The sequence below is a fragment of the Salmo trutta genome, chromosome 7 (genome assembly GCF_901001165.1).
Source record: "Salmo trutta chromosome 7, fSalTru1.1, whole genome shotgun sequence".
Classification (NCBI taxonomy): domain Eukaryota; kingdom Metazoa; phylum Chordata; class Actinopteri; order Salmoniformes; family Salmonidae; genus Salmo; species Salmo trutta.
In genome coordinates, this window is record NC_042963.1 from 22,732,798 (window position 1) to 22,749,275 (window position 16,478).

General features: G+C 41.2%; 1 protein-coding gene across 5 annotated transcripts; it reads right to left on the bottom strand.

Moving 5' to 3' along the window:
• Positions 1 to 706: 706 nt before the first annotated feature.
• rbpms2a (RNA binding protein, mRNA processing factor 2a) lies at positions 707 to 15,884 on the bottom strand. 5 transcript variants are annotated; one of them, XR_003878972.1, is made up of 9 exons: positions 15,376 to 15,882; positions 7,356 to 7,433; positions 7,153 to 7,191; positions 6,824 to 6,886; positions 6,165 to 6,315; positions 5,260 to 5,423; positions 2,065 to 2,137; positions 1,805 to 1,855; positions 707 to 1,724 (listed from the first exon to the last, which is right to left on the bottom strand). XR_003878972.1 is itself a non-coding variant. In XM_029758437.1 (9 exons), the coding sequence occupies exons 2-8, from the start codon at positions 8,650 to 8,652 to the stop codon at positions 2,072 to 2,074; spliced, it is 582 nt and encodes a 193-aa protein (XP_029614297.1). In that variant the 5' UTR covers positions 8,653 to 8,664; positions 15,376 to 15,884; the 3' UTR covers positions 707 to 1,855; positions 2,065 to 2,071. The 5 variants fall into 5 exon arrangements, 3 of the variants coding, with proteins under 3 accessions (XP_029614297.1, XP_029614295.1, XP_029614296.1); XR_003878973.1 differs by having other exon boundaries at positions 5,275 to 5,423; positions 15,376 to 15,875; XM_029758437.1 differs by adding an exon at positions 8,632 to 8,664 and having other exon boundaries at positions 707 to 1,855; positions 15,376 to 15,884.
• Positions 15,885 to 16,478: the final 594 nt, after the last annotated feature.

The following is a 16,478-nucleotide window of genomic DNA, read 5'->3' on the forward strand; positions in this document are numbered from 1 at the left end:
AGTGCAGTATTGTATGTTCTAAGTTTACCATGTCTACAAGTTCCATAGCCTGTGTAGGTTATTGCCATGTGAACACCCATTTCCTGCTACAGCGTATAGCCTGTGCTGTAATTTACAAGCCTGTGCTAGCTTGTTAGTCATGTAGAGCAGTGCTATAGTCTAAGTTTCACCTCATTCATTTCAGAACCACAGTCACAATTACTGTTAGTGGTGTTGGATGTGTGTGTGGATAATTTATTAAACCCCGAAGCTGAAACACTGCATCCTCGTTTTGGAAGAATGTTTCGCCTTTGCAGTAACTTATGCGGTATTTGGAAAAGGACTGTTAGATTTTGAAAACGTAAATAATTTGTGGACCTGTCAGTAGCATGTTTGAATCTCTCTCAACCTATGCTGGACTGAAATATTGTCTAGACACAGAAATATGAAATTAGTCACACAGTAGTAGCCTTCATACATCAATGGAAAAGGTGAACTGTCCTGAAGTTTAACTGTAGCCCATTGTTTAAACTGTGGTCCAGGTCAGATAGCAAAATACTTGAAGTAGCCATTTACAGTTGTGAAGTAGTTCCAATTAAATGGGATGAAAGGTATCCTTATTTTTGGCTGTGTCGGGAGTATGAAAGCATCAGTCAAATTATATTTATGCTAATTATTTTAGATTGCGAAAACTCTTCTCAGTAACAGCAAATGACAGCATCTTTTTACTATATTTCCCAGTTTAATTATTTTTTTTTTTACCCCCCATTTTCACAAAATATTGTCTGCTTGCAATTCAACCACTACATAGCGCATATGCACCGTCAATCCATTTATTATCCAGTTTCACATTCTGAATGATCAGCATTTTGTTTTACAGCAATCTCATGTTAGCAGTCCATGTACAGTAGCAGTTCTGACTGCCACGGTCAGAATATTTCAGTATTTAACACCAAGCCAAAGAAAATTGCACTTTTTTCTACTTCAAAACAGGATATTATAGACAGGATTCAACATCCATCAAAAATAACACCTAAGAAACCCACAAGGGCAGACTAAACATCAACTTATACAGATTACCTCTTTAAATTGCACAAAAATGCATAAATACTCATTACACAAACGTACAAAAATACTTGTACTCACTTTTTTGTTCAAATATAATCTAAACAGATATTTTGGCAAAACTGGGTTGTTAGAGGATGCATTCAAAATGTCCAAGGTTACAGACAGCGTCATCACTCTTGGACAGGTTTACAGTTAAAGATCAGAGGAAGAAAAAGAAAACCCAGTGCATACATTATCCATTCTGAACAAAGAAAAAACAAAAATGACAAGTAACAAGATGTCTGCATCTACTTCGCAGGTAACATCGTAAGCAACTCAATCCAAGTTAATCTTCAAAGAAGCGAGACTAAGAATAATGAAAACATACTGTAGGGGTCCGCCGAGACCTCTCGCTATTACGGCAACATAAGCAATATGAAACAAGGACAAATGTTTGTATTTCTAATTCATGCCGAATACCTCAACATGGATTGATTGTTGAGTCCCACCCACATGCGATAGAGAGCAGCTTGATAGTTTTCAGCACAGAGTTAGGTCCACTTCGAGAAAAGACTGCACACACTTTTATTGGGGGTGGGGGGCTGTACCGTCAAAGGCCAAAAAGTCAGATTGTCGTCCGCTTCAGATTGTCGTCCGCAACATGTTTCCACGGTCTCAAAATCCTCCTCTCCATTTTTCTGCGAGGAAAGCAACATCGGTAATGCACCTTAATGTCCGTTAAATAAACCTGATTTAAATTAAATTGAGTTCAGAATACCTTTACTCTGCTTTGAGGGAAAAACAAAAACCTTCAGGTACTGACTGGGATCTGGGGAGATCGAGAAAATGATTTTTTAAAAACATTATTTTGCAAGTCCACAGAAATTAGCCAACTGAAAGCCTCATGTGAAAGCTCAAGAAATAATGACATTGCACTACTTCCTATGTAGGCCCTTGTCAAAAGTTGTGTAGTAAGTAATAGGGTGCCATTTCAGATGCAGACAGTTAGCTAGGCTTCTTGGGATGGGTCATACTTACTAAACACTTAACAGAACTGACGGGATTTCCATCCTGGTTGTGAGGTTTCAGATGGGGACGGGTACCAACGCATCTGGGGAATACAAAGCAGACTTAGAGGGCACTCCAGCAGAAAAGCCCATGCTTGGGTCATGTTCCACATTCTTCCATATGCTGCCTAATGAACACAACCCAGGTGAAATACTGACCTAGTATTCTTCTGATCACCTTACCAGACAAAATTACTTTCAGGGTTACCAAATACTTGGTTATGTGAATATTGCTTCAGACGCTTTACAGACATTCAATTGTTACAGAGTAGCCATTGTCCGGTCAATATATCTATCCGAATTACACAGTAACAGAGTGCTCCTTTTTCTTTATTCTCCCAGATAGTCACCAGTTGAAGTATCCTGGAGTAAGTAATGTTGTTTTAGCCACAGAGGTACTAAAAATGTGGAGCCCAGCAGAAATAATCAAAACAGGGGGGGGATCCATTCTGGGGGTGCTCCAAGTTCAAATAATGGACTTTCACTGACAAGACATTTAACATACAGTACAACTCCACACGCCAGACAGCATTAGTGTCAGTCTACTCTACAAACCATCCACTGAGCTGTACAGGAAAGCTACTGTTTTCAGACCCAATTTCTGTAGCTTTCACCACTTCGCCATTAGTCGTTTTCCTGTCCCCCATTGGACAGTGCCACGCATCAGACCTTTGTGTTCCGGCCAAGGGCACCGGTAGGAGAACACCAGACAATGTGTTTGGCACTTCCATACCCTGTGGTCATGTTGCATTCTCTTTTTCCCCCCGGAACGCGCCCCTCAGAATGCCCCACATTCCTCGGGCCCCGCTGGGCTTGGAAAATAGACTTAACAATTAACTTCCTATGCAAATAGAATGAGAGGGAGCCTGTTAATGTATGAGAGGGAGCCCGTCAATGAGCAGCCACCATTGTTGGGTCAAAGTTCAAGTAGCAGAGCTATTAGCCACAGGCTCCAGGGTGAAGTTTGCCCAAGGAACAGATCACAGGAGGCTGCTGAGGGAAGGACAGCTCATAAATGCTTGGAGTAAATGGAATCACATGAAAACCATATGTTTGATACCAATGCATCTATTCCATTACAGACATTACTAGGAGCCCGTCCTCCCCAATTAAGGTGCTACCAGCCACTTGTGATACAAATCAAGGGGATCAGCATCTTCTCCCCTAATCCTAACCATTGGTGGGGCAAATGCAAAACTGGCTCAAGATCAGCATCTAGGGGTAGCTTCACTCTATACCTACCTACTGTGTGGGAGGTGGTTTTACTACAGTAAACAGAGCTACAGGGTGTGCAGGCTTTTGTTCCAGCCAGCACTAAACAATGCAGATCAAGCATCAGTTGTCTTTTCAATCATAATGAAAAAGAGGGTGAGCTATATCCCCAGATGTCTGTTTACACAAAATGTTTTGGTGCTGGGCTGTTACTCGCTGTTTATCATCTATGCATAGTCACTTTACCCATAATGTATATATTACTTCAATTACCTCTACCCCCGCACATTGACTCAGTACCGGTAGCCTTGTTACTTAAGAAAATATTTACTAAATGAATGTTTTAACTTAATTTTTCTGAAAACAGCATTGTTCGTTAAGGCCTTGTAAGTAAGCATTTCACGGTAAGGTCTACACCTGTTGTAGTCGGCGCATGTCACAAATAAAACCTTAGATACAAACGCCATATAGTTCTCCAGGACCAAGGTTGGTGACTACTACGAATACACAGCATCTCATAAGTGAACTTGTGGAATTCGGGGGCTTAGCTCTGCAGGCGCTACACATTACATAAAGGCCCTCTGACCTAAGACTTTGATTACCTATGCACATTGAGGGGAATCAATGATGCATGGATGCCCTCATTCACCTCACTGAACTTTACGGTTAGCCGTTACTGAGATTTGACTGCACTTTCACCTTTAATGGTCTCTTTTGCAGCCAGCCATCGACATGATATACTGTGGTTTCCAGGAAGGTTTCTAATTGGTGTGTATACCACAACTATTAAGGGAACGGTTAGTACAATGCCACCCATGGAAAACTGCGATTGAAGGTGTGAGTGAGAAAAGACAACTGCATTCCCTTAAACCAGAATATTGGGAAAAGCAAAGGGAACACAACATGCCCAAGACTTCAGGTACACTGTAGCCCTGAAGTACATAGATTCAGGTTGATATGTGCTGGCAGGTAGAAAACGGTCGACCCCTATACCGCTTTGACCTTTAACTCGCATTGAGTTATTGCCGCAGCAATTCGCAGGAATGCCAGAGCCAACCAAAAGATTGGTCTGCTCACCGAGAGCTGGTTCTCAGGACAACCAGTCACAACCGATTAAAGGTTTACAATGAACATCATTAAGAGTCATACCACTCTAGTCACCAGAGTGATGAGACACGTTCTTATACTGTAAGAAAATCGAATGTATGATATTTTACATTGTGACAAAAGCCATCAAGATGCATATCCAGGGGCGAAGCAAGCAACTTAATTTCATTCAACAGATGTCATACACGAGACATCCCGTATTTAATGACACCTCATAATTCCATGTATCATACTTGAGGGTCAGAGTTCATTGTGAAGAAAACAATGCTCTATCTGAGCAGTGCTGTCAAGACTGTCCCCACTCACTTGTTTTAAGAGGTCATAAAAACAGCCAACAGTGGAGAGGCTTGGCTAACGTTTAACAGGACTTCATGGGCAACAGATTCACTCAACGACCAATGCATAATCCAACCTGAGAGCCAATTAAAAACAGATTTTCTCTGTTGTGATCTCTTAGCAACGATTCCCGTGTACAGGAATGTTGTTATGAGGAATTTTACAAAATGAGTGAAGCAGACAGAGGTTGGACCTTATTTTACTCCACTGGTGTGGCTTCTTACAGTATGAAAGACAGGCAGTCAGCGGGCTTGGCAACAAGCCCCCCAAATGCACACAGAATGGATCCCCTGTCATGAACAATACAGTGTCAGGTTGTGCATGTTTAAGGGTGGATAAGCTCACTACTGGTTCCTGATGTCAGATGACTGAAATGGAACTATCAAGAATGATTATCCAATTTTATTTGGGATTGATTCCAATCCTGATGTGCATCCATGCATGTTCCGCGATCATATGCTACACAGAGCAAGGGATGGTAAATGAAATGTTGAAGGGGCAGTAGACCCACCGGTTGGTCCCTCACCTGGGCGTGGAGGGCTGCGGCAGCAGCGGCAGCAGCCGGGTAGGTGAAGGCAGCATGGGGGAGCCCAGGGGGAAGCTCTGTGGTGTACAGTGGGTAAGGGGCCCACGCCTCGGGAGAGGCCGGGATCAGTGCTGCCCCTGTTAGGTCATCTATGAAAAAAAGATGCTCAAATGCATAGTAGTAGTTCTGATCTCAATTTGGGAATTTCTTGTGGGGTGGCAGAAAGATAACTTTAGGGAGATATCAGTTAGCATCTCCCCATTTACTCCCTTTTGGTGCCTACTAAAAATGACTCAGGACTATGGCCATGTTTAAAAAGTTAACTGGCCCTCCAGATGATTTTTGATTTAACGAAATATGTGTGAAATCAAGTTCCCAACCAAATTGTTTACACCTGTGTAAATATGTTAGATCAGTGATCCATGAATAAGGGCAGGAGGATGTATTGGTCAAGTAGTCAAACAGGATCCATGTCCTGCTAGTCTGACTACAACAATCTTTCCCCGTGCCTTACTTCTGGGGGACCCGTCATGAAGAATGAGAGCCGAGACTATTTAAAGTGTGGATTTAACAGTGTTGGGGGAGCAAAGCGCAGGTGCATGTGTGTGTGATTAAAAACCCTGGTGCGGCGGATTAATCAATAACACTGAGGACCCCTCCAAGTCCTGGTTCCAACAATCGTGGTGAATTTAATTGAAGTGGAACTTTGTGCACTACCTAGTTGTGCCTGACCAGCCGAGATAAAACTACAATCTACTTGAGGTGTAGAGGTGAGTTAGTTGATCCAGCATTGTCTGTAGTGCATATTCGAAAAGGAGAGGGGGAAAGGAGGATTGGGGGAAGCCTATGTCCGCGTGGTGAGTGTTTCTAGGGTAGAGCCGCAGACTTACATGGGTCCCGTGCAATGAAGTGTGCTCCTAGAGCTGGGTGGATATTTGTGGGGTTTGGTGTGGCCATCAGCTTACTCTTTGCCATCTTCGTGTTGGCTTTAGCGAACTCTAAGCGCAGGGTCTGGGGACTCTCGGGGTCAAAACGGATCCCCTAGGGAGAGATGGTGAACACTGTAAGGGGGTGGAGGGACTATACTCTGTGAAGAGGTGCAAAGTGCTCTTTAGTCTGCTCACATGCATGCAGGTCAAATTACTGTACCACGGTAACTCTAGAGAAGAGCCCATTGAGGAAAACACTTACATAGGGAGGGTGGTGTAGAGCTTCTGGCCAATATGGAAAAGGAGGCCTTTCAGTTGACTGGTTATACATGACTACATTAGTTGAACCATAGAGGTCAAATATGTCACAGTAAAAACAGCCATCCTGTCACATTCCAACTGCATTATGGTAAGTAGACAATTGAGTCTTCTTCCGTAGTGGGCAGTCGTGACCCAACAATCTTGCATATTGGAATTGAAGTCAAGGTCAACAGTCAGTTCCTATGTCAAGGTGTCAACCTGCAGTTCAGCATGAAATAGAAATCCCCAAAGGTTGAAGAGGATTACTCAATTTAGGGCTAGCCTCACGTCCACTTGTTAATGGCTGAATGACTGCTTACGTTTAATGCGTTCTTCGCAGCTTCAGCACCAGTCCGGTTGTCAAAGGTAACAAACCCGACAGGCTGGAAGAGAGCGAGAGAACAGAGCATCAGAGACAATACAGGGAAAGACTGATGGCCCTTAGATTGACTAAAAAGGTACACTGTTACATTTCCACATGCAAACAATGGTGTCTGTTAGCGGTAATAATGAAGCAATGAACCAAAGGAAACATTGAATATTTAGGCTACTAGCGCATCATTTGAAGGTATAAAATTACAAGTCTACAGTACAATCAACTACAAGCATCCTCGCTCCCTTTGTACCTCAGATATGGACATAGTCTCACCTGCTTTGAAGTCAACTTAATAAGGGATCCTTCATAACCCTGCAAATGCAAGTAAAACCCCCAAAAACCTTGTAAGTCACCATAGAAATGGCAAGGTCACAAGAACACCGAACTTGACAAGCTGGACACACTTATTAAGCATGTCAATAAGGTGAATCAGGAAAAAACTAATAGTTCAGACATTTGACAATATTCTGGCCTACCTTGAATGGTCTGAAGAGCAGGTAGAGTTCCCGTGGCTTGATATCAACTGGAAGGCCACTGACAAAGAGAGTTCGTACCTAGAAACACAAAATGCTAACTTCAGACACGCTACTAAAAATGTCAGATTAGGTTGCCATAGTAGGGTATAAAAATCACAAGAGATCATCCAAGAGTGAGTGTTGAGGCAATATGCATACCCCCAATTTAAAACCTGGCTATGCTATTGTTGATGCTTTGATTTTGAACACATTTTGTCCTGGCAACAGGACTAATGTTTTTGGGGTTCAAAAACCAATGTTTGAGTTTATTTTACCTTTAACTTGGGGCGGCAGCGTAGCCTAGTGTTGGACTAGTAACCGAAAGGTTGCAAGATCAAATCCCCGAGCTGACAAGGTACAAATCTGTCGTTCTGCATTCTAATGTGCTTCTTCACTCATTCTGACATAAGTTGTGTTATCTGGAATTTGAAGCTAGCCTATTTCTGATGTACTTGACCTATTGAGCTAATAAAAAAGGACAGTTCCTAGGCTGTCATTGTTCCTAGGCTGTCATTGAAAATAAGAATGTTCTTAACTGATTTGCCTATTTATTTTTTACCTTTTATTTAACTAGGCAAGTCAGTTAAGAACAAATTCTTATTTTCAATGACAGCCTAGGAACAGTGGGCTAACTGCCTTGTTCAGGGGCAGAACGACAGATCTTTACCTTGTCAGCGCGGGGATTTGATCTTGCAACCTTTCGGTTACTAGTCCAATGCTCTAACCACTAGGCTACCCTGCCGCCCAAAGTAAGGCAAGCATGGGATAATAGAATGAAAAGAGCAAGACTTGACACCCTTACAGAAACAACCCTACTTTTGGGTTGTTTGAGCTAAGTTTATATATTCAATAGTTATAATTTGTCCATGCCCTTTTTTATTAGCTCAATAGGTCGAGTAGCCCATTTCTGATGTAGCTTCAAATTCCAGATAACGTGTCATAATGAGTGAAGAAGCCAACCAATGCACATTAGAATGCAGAGTTTACTAGCTGAAGCAGACACCTCAGAAGACGTGCACATTTAATATTGAAAGCGAAAATCTGGCAATTACAACTATCAGCATTGATACAACCATTTCAATTCACAACAATGAATATAAAGTTTAACTTCAGGGTTAATTTGAGTACAGCTTTGAGCCTTTAACACTCACTCAGCACCTTAAAAGGCTACAGAAGCGTGTATATTGCCTTGTGTGAAGTCACCCCAGCTGTTTAATTTCAGGTTTGCTATTCTTACCTTCTGTAGCATTTTCAGCATTTTCAAGGCTTACTTTTGGAAAAAAAAAGACATTTTCATCAAAATTTCACTGGTATACGTACATGTCATTCCTAACTTTGGCTTTTGATGGGCTTTTGGCAAAATGTGCAAATATCAGAACACTTAATATACAGGTATTCAGAGACTTCTGCCAATGTACAGCTAATCTGTGAGAATGTTTTTTGCACTAGATACGATGAGAACAAGTGAACGCCAGGCTTTCGAAGGAATAAATGTGAACACCACCTAGGGCTCCTATTAACAGGCCTTTTGGGAAAATTATGGCCACTTCAGCCAAAGGGAACTGATACTTGTTAAATTGAACCTGCCGATTAAACACAAGGGTGAATGGCATCTAATTTTAGACCAAATGGGCATCACAGCTTTTTCAGACAGAGGATGTGAGGAATCAAGAAAGTCTATTTCAGAAGAAGCTAGCCAAGCATATGGTCGAGGTTCATGGACATTAAAAAGGAGGATAAGGATGCGCGAAAGACTAACAAAAGGCAATATCAAGAGATGCGTTTTCCTTATTCAGGACAGAGGGTAATTTCCACCAATACACTGGAAATTACTCAACACGTTCCTGGGAGAACAATCAATTGATTTTCTAACAAGGGTAATTATGATAGCAGCACAGTAACTAACACCCATCTAGCAATTCAGAGAAAAAAAAAGTTAATCTTAAAGCTGGAATCAGTAATGGTGAAACTGCCACGCCCATTTCTGATATTACAAAGAAAACAAAGACTTTCCCCTCAGAAATCATTGTGTGAGCGATAAAAAAATCACAATCTGCTGTTCCATTTATTTTTTTAAACACAATTCTAAAAAATGGTCCTCGCCTCAGTTCCATAAACAAAAAAACAAGGTGCTGGGGTGAACAGTGCACAGTTACCCGTAATGTGGATTCCAGCTTTAAAGTGTGCAATGCTCAGATGGTAAATTAAAATACAGATCTCACTGCAGTTTGTGAAGAAATTCACAAGTGACATTTTGTACACATTTTCTACTCAATTAATAGGAAATTGACTTTTCCCCTAGGGCCTACACTCTTGGAGAAAGGATTTAATTGGTATGAGCAATACGGTGAAACTTCAACCTAAACTACCAGGGGGAGCTATTACCATATTTCTTACATCCTTTCAGATCTCCACAAGTGTGTAGGGTTTAGTTGTCTATTTGGGATTGGGCTGTAGGCTACAGGTACTGAAGCCTTAGAGATTACCTGTACACTGGAGGACATTTACAACAGTAAGCCCTATGAAACAAGAACAGTAACACTGGTCCAAAAGCCGACTTCAGATCACCGAGGACAGGTCTGAGGATATAATGACAGATGACTACTGAATCTTGTTTATCCGGTAAGACAAGGCATAATTAACTAAAATCTAGGTCTTAACTTTGAAGTATCATGAAACTCACCAAATAGTCATATTCATCCAATTATTCTACAGTCACTTCATTGGCTTTTGACAAAGATCCAAAATGCATACAGGGCCTGTAACATTTCCATGAGCAAGGTCGCAACAGCCTCAGCACAATGGTTAGCTTGAACTCAAGTGGAAAACAAATTATACTGCCTCCTACTGGAGGATTTTACATTGTTTTTTGTAGGCATAATTGCTTGACAGGGCTGGCAGTGCATTCAAGAGCTTCCAATGGACCAAAGCTGTGCAGTTTCATCACTGTAGCTATACACCCAAGGGCCAAGGCTGGACAGTAAACATGCAGATTAAACAATATATACAGTACCAGTCAAGTTTGGAAACACTCATTCAAGGGTTTCTTTTTTTGAAATATTTTCTACACGGTAGAATGAAGGCATCAAAACTATTAACACATGGAATCATGTAGTAACCTAAAGTGTTTAACAAATCAAAATACATTTTAGATTCTTCAAAAGGTAGCCACCCTTTGCATTAATGACAGCTTTGCACACTCTTGGCATTCTGTCAACCAGCTTCATGAGGAATGCTTTTCCAACAGTCTTGGAGTTCACACATATGCTGAGCTCGTTGGCTGCTTTTCCAACTCATCCAAACCATCTCAATTGGGTTGAGGGATTGTGGAGGCCAGGTCATCTGATGCAGCACTCCATCACTAATTCTTGGTCAAATAGCCCTTACACAGCCTGGAGGTACATTGGGTCATTGTCCTGTTGGAAAACAAATGATAGTGGGACTAAGTGCAAACCAGATGGGATGGCAAATTGCTGCAGAATGTGGTGGCAGACATGCTGGTTAAGCGTGCTTTGAATTCTAAATAAAATTGCTGACAGGGTCACCAGCAAAGCACCCCCACAGCTCCATGCGGAGTTCCGTTCATCTACCCTGCGTCTCACAAAGAGACAGCGGTTGGAACCAAAAATGACAGATTTCCACCAGTCTAATGTCCATTGCCTGCATTTGACACAAGCAAGTCTCTTACTGGTGTCCTAGTAGTGGTTTCTTTGCAGCAATTCAACCATGAAGGCCTGATTCACACAGTCTCCTCTAAACAGTTGATATTGAGACGCGGCTGTTACTTGAACTCTGGGGCATTTATTTGGTCTGCAATGAGGCTCGTAACTCAAATTAACTTATCCTCCGCAGCAGAGGCAACTCTGGGTCTTTCCTCATGAGAGCCAGTTTCTCATGAGAGCCAGTTTCATCATAGCGCTTGATGGTTTGTGATTGCACTTGAAGAAATGTTCAAAGTTCTTTACATTTTCCTGATTAAGACATGGAGGTCAGTCAAAGTAATGGACTGTCGTTTCTCTTTGCTTATTTGTGCTGCTCTTGCCATAATATGGACTTGGTCTTTAATCAAATAGGGCTATCTTCTGTATACCACCTCTACCTTGTCACAACACAACTGACTGGCTCAAATCCATTAAGTAAAGAAATTCCACAAATTAACAAGGCAAAGTTAATTGAAATGCATTGCAGGTGACTACCTCAAAGCTGGCTGACAGAATGCCAAGAGTGTGCAAAGCTTTAATCAAGGAAAAGGGTGGCTATTTGAACAACCTCAAATATATTTTGATTTGTTGATTTCATCATTTGTCCTCAATATTATTCTACAATGTAGAAAATAGTACAAAAAGAGAAACCCTGGAATGAATAGCTGTCCAAACTTTTGACTGGTACTGTACACAACCGTTCAAAAGTTTGCGTTCACTTAGAAATGTCTTTGTTTTTGAAAGCACATTTTGTCCATTAATTAACATCAAATTGATCAGAAATACAGTGTAGACATTGTTAATATTGTAAATGACTATTGTAGCTGGAAACAGCTGATTGTTTATGGAATATCTACATAGGTGTATAATCAGCTGTTTCCAGCTACAATAGTCATTTACAACATTAACAATGTCTACACTGTATTCCTGATCAATTTGATGTTATATTAATGTACAAAAAAAGTGCTTTTCTTTCAAAAACAAGGACATTTCAAAGTGACCCCAAACTTTTTCACAGTAGTGTATATCTAAAAGGATTCCCCACTAATAGAAAGCCCTCATTAACATTTGTCATTTGCAGGACTTACCGTAGTGACCGAATACATTTTCATACTGGTCCCCCATGTGAATCGAACCCACAACCCTGGACATGCTCTACCAGCCACGCCACACAGAACATGTCATACAGTGCATTCGGAAAGTATTCAGACCCTTTGACTTTCCACATTGTTATTTTACATCCTTAATCTAAAATTGACAAAATTGTCCCCCCCCCCAATCTACAAACAATACTCCATAACGAAAGAGCTAAAGCCGATTTTTAGAAATAAAAAAATGGAAATAACACATTTACTTATGTATTCAAACCCTGTACTCAGTACTTTGTTGAAGCACCTTCGGCAGCGATTACAGCCTCAAATCTTCTTGGTATGAGGCAACAAGCATGACACCTGTATTTGGGGAGTTCCTCCAATTCTTCTCTGCAGATCCTCTCAAGCTCTGTCAGGTTGGATGTGGAGCATTGCTGCACAGCTATTTTCAGGTCTCTCCAGAGATGTTCGATCAGGTTCAAGTCCGGGCTCTGGCTGGGCCACTCAATGACATTCAGAGACTTGTCCCGAAACCACTCCTGCGTTGACCCTAAGCACACAGCTAGGACATTGTCCTGTTGGAAGGTGAACCTTCGCCCCAGTCTGAGGTCCTGAGCAGGTTCACTTCAAGGATCTGTACTTTGCTCCATTTATCTTTCCCTCGATCCCGACTAGTCTCCCAGTCCCTGCCGCTGAATAACATCCCCACAGCATGTGTCCACCACCACCATGCTTCACCGTAGGGATGGTGTCAGGTTTCCTCCAGACATTCAGGCAAAGGAGTTCAATATTGGTTTCATCAGACCAGAGAATCTTGTTTCTCAAGGTCTAAGAGTCTTTAGGTGCCATCTGGCCAGTACCATGAAGGCCTAACTGGTGGAGTGCTGCATAGATGGTTGTCCTTCTGGAATGTTCTCCCATCTCCACGTAGGAACTCTGGAGCTCTGTCAGTGACCATCACCTCCCTGACCAAGGCCCTTCTCCCGCAATTGCTCAGTTTGGCTGGGCGGCCAGCTCTAGGGAGAGTATTGGTGGTCCTTAACTTCTTCCATTTAAGAATGATGGAGGACACGGTTCTTGGGGACCATCAATACTGCAGAAATGTTTTGGCACAGTTCTGGGGAAGGGTACCTCGACACAATCCTGGGGCGGCAGGTAGCCTAGTTGTTAGAGCGTTGGACTAGTAACCGAAAGGTTGCAAGATCTAATCCCTGAGCTAACAAGGTAAAAATCTGTCGTTCTGCCCCTGAACAAGGCAGTAACCCACTGTTCCTAGGCATTCATTGAAAATAAGAATTTGTTCTTAACCGACTTGCCTAGTTAAATAAAATCCTGTCTGAGCTCTACGGACAATTCCTTCAACCTCATGGCTTGGTTTTTGCTCTGACACCGTCAATGGTGGGACCTTATATAGACAGGCGTGTGCCTTTCCAAATCATGTTCAATCAATTGAATTTACCACAGCTGGACTCCAATCAAGTTGTAGAAACATCAAGGATGATCAATGGAAACAGGATGCACCTGAGCTTAATTCTGTCATAGCAAAGGATCTGCATACAGATGTAAATAATATATATATATATATATATTCGCAAAAATGTCTAAAAACCTGTTTCGCTTTGTCATTATGGGGTGTTGTGTAGATTGATGAAACATATATTTTAAATCAATTTTAGAATGAGGCAGTGTTGTAAAAAAAAGTTGAAAAAGTCAAGGGGTCTGAATACTTTCCAAAGGCACTATATCACATTGAAGCCAATCTCTAATTAATTTAGCCAAACAGCAGTATCACCACATATGTTCTATAAAGCTAAGAGATTGGGCTGGAGAAACTACTCAAATTCATATTGAGCTATGGATGCAAAGAATAAATCCATGAGTTCAAGTTTAACACATTGAAGCTAAACAGTAATATAAATTGTTTACAATGGAGTAAAACATTTCAGTTTTTCATGGGGTAATAGTTGTACTATTATAACTCATTAGGCATAGCCTACAAATAATATTCTTCAAGAATCTATGGGTATATTTAATTATAAACTGGGTAGTACGAGCCCTGAATGCTGATTGGCTGACAGCCGTGGTATACCGCAGGTATGACAAAACATTTGTTATGTTGGTAACCAGTTTATAATAGCAATAAGTCACCTTGCGGGTTTGTGGTATATCGCCAATATACCACGGCTAAGGGCTGTATCCAGGCATTCCGCATTGCGTCGTGTGTAAAAACAGCCCATACCCCGTGCGCCTTATTGCTTAAATGACCATTGAATAGCAGTAATTGCAGATTGTTCTAGTAGGCCTACTTGTAGATTATGTGCAGTGTGCATTTTGATTATGCATTACCCTCCCCATAGTAGTGAAGTAGCCTCCAAAACCCATCAAACACGCTGTATTTAATAAAAACGCAGTTGCAGCCAATTCATGCTTAAAATCTTGGGGAATCAAATGTTCAGCAATTAAGGTCTCAATTATGAAGGGAAGACTAAGCTGAACATGCATCCCACACAGAATCGAAATACCTTTTTCCTGAAATGATCAAGGTCAAGGGTGACTAAATAAAACGAGATTCCCACAGGCCCCCCACTGTTTGTAAATAATATTTCGACTTAAGAGATCCTCCCTTTCGTTTGCAAGTAGTGAACTCCCGTAAAATATCTTTGCCTTTACAAGACGAAAAAATGTAACTCACACTGAAGCAATATTTGTAGTTTGACCGCACGCTGGCTTTCCCACAAGGTAGGCTGTTACAGGTGTGTCGCATAGTGTCAATCCACCGAAAGACCCAAATGTGATGCTAAAAGTCAACATGTTTGTCTACTTGCTCCATAATATCCTTATCCAATATATTGACACGGTCAAAAATAAAACAAAGTACTATGTTGAAGTTTAAAAAGAACAGTGAATTCGGAGTAATTTTTTTTTTTAAGTAGCCTCATTCCTACTATCAAATCCAACATTTGGATTTATATGGCGCAATTTGCAAGGCCTACAGAAGTGTAAGATACATTTAAGCTAGGCTACAAAGGAAGAAACACGCGCTACAAGTTTACACACTATGCAAATCAGTCTTAAAAAATGTAATAAGACTTCTTGGAATCCTCAGACCTGAAAAAAAAATGCGATAAACGCCACTGACACGCTCAATAAAAATGTTTGCAACGAAACAATGACTAATCTTCCCCTTACCTCCTCTTCCATTGATACAACATTGTTGTTCGGCTCAGAATCGGATTTGAGACTCATTGTGTGACTTTTGCGCTTCTTTGTGGAAGACAAAAGTAGGTTTTCCCTGGTGGATTTTTCTCTGAAGTGCTTTAAAGTTGCGGAAGAAATCTTGGTGCCGTTTCGTGAGACTGCAGTAAAAGGGTGACCAGGTGAAGCCGTGCTGTAAAGCCAAAAGTATCCGAGGAACCACAAAATAAGTTAAACTAAAGGTGAAATAGTGGATGGGTGCACTGTGAAGGTGAGAGAAAGGTTAAAAAAAACAAGTGCCCTTGTTTCCCCCTTGCTCACATCAAGCTCGTTTGCGTCAAAATGAAATAAGGGAGAAAAAAAAAATCGACCTAGGAAAATCTTTAAGGTGAGGTATCCACGCCGTTGTCCCTTGTCCTCTGCTTTGCAATTTGCTCATCAATTACATTAAAAGCCAAAGCGAATGACTTGCACTCATCTCTGATGGCTCTCAGCTTGTCCAACAAAGCCCAACCCACTCCACCACGGTCAATCATTGGGCTACTTCAAAAAGGAAAATGAAAGGTCCAATGCAGGCGTTTTTATCTCGACATCAAATCATTTCTGGGTAACAATTAAGTACCTTACTGCGACTGTTTTCAATTGGTCAAAAATAAACAAAAATAGATTTTTAGTAATTTTTCAAGCAACAATTTTGCTAGGAGTGTCTACACTTTTTTTTTTTCAAAGTACAATCTACATTATTACAAAAAATCCGATTTAGCATCATTTGATTTTAGTAGCTTATTTCGTTTAACATACTTTGAAGTACATACTAATTTCGTCACATTTATGTGGTAAAAAGGGGGCAGTACATCAACATTTGAAATGTACTGAATTTTATATTGAGAGAAAAAAAGCGATTCATCCATTGATCCGAAGAGACATTACCAAAAATGTGGCTCAGTTTCCATTCTTTACTTACTCCACAGCCAGCTTTAGCGTCACTAGTAGTGAACCATCAGGAGCGGTAGGGTCTATGGCAGGATGCTTAAAACATTATACCCAAATCCTCAGTCGCTTCAAACCAAATGTTATAGCAACCCAAATACCACAAC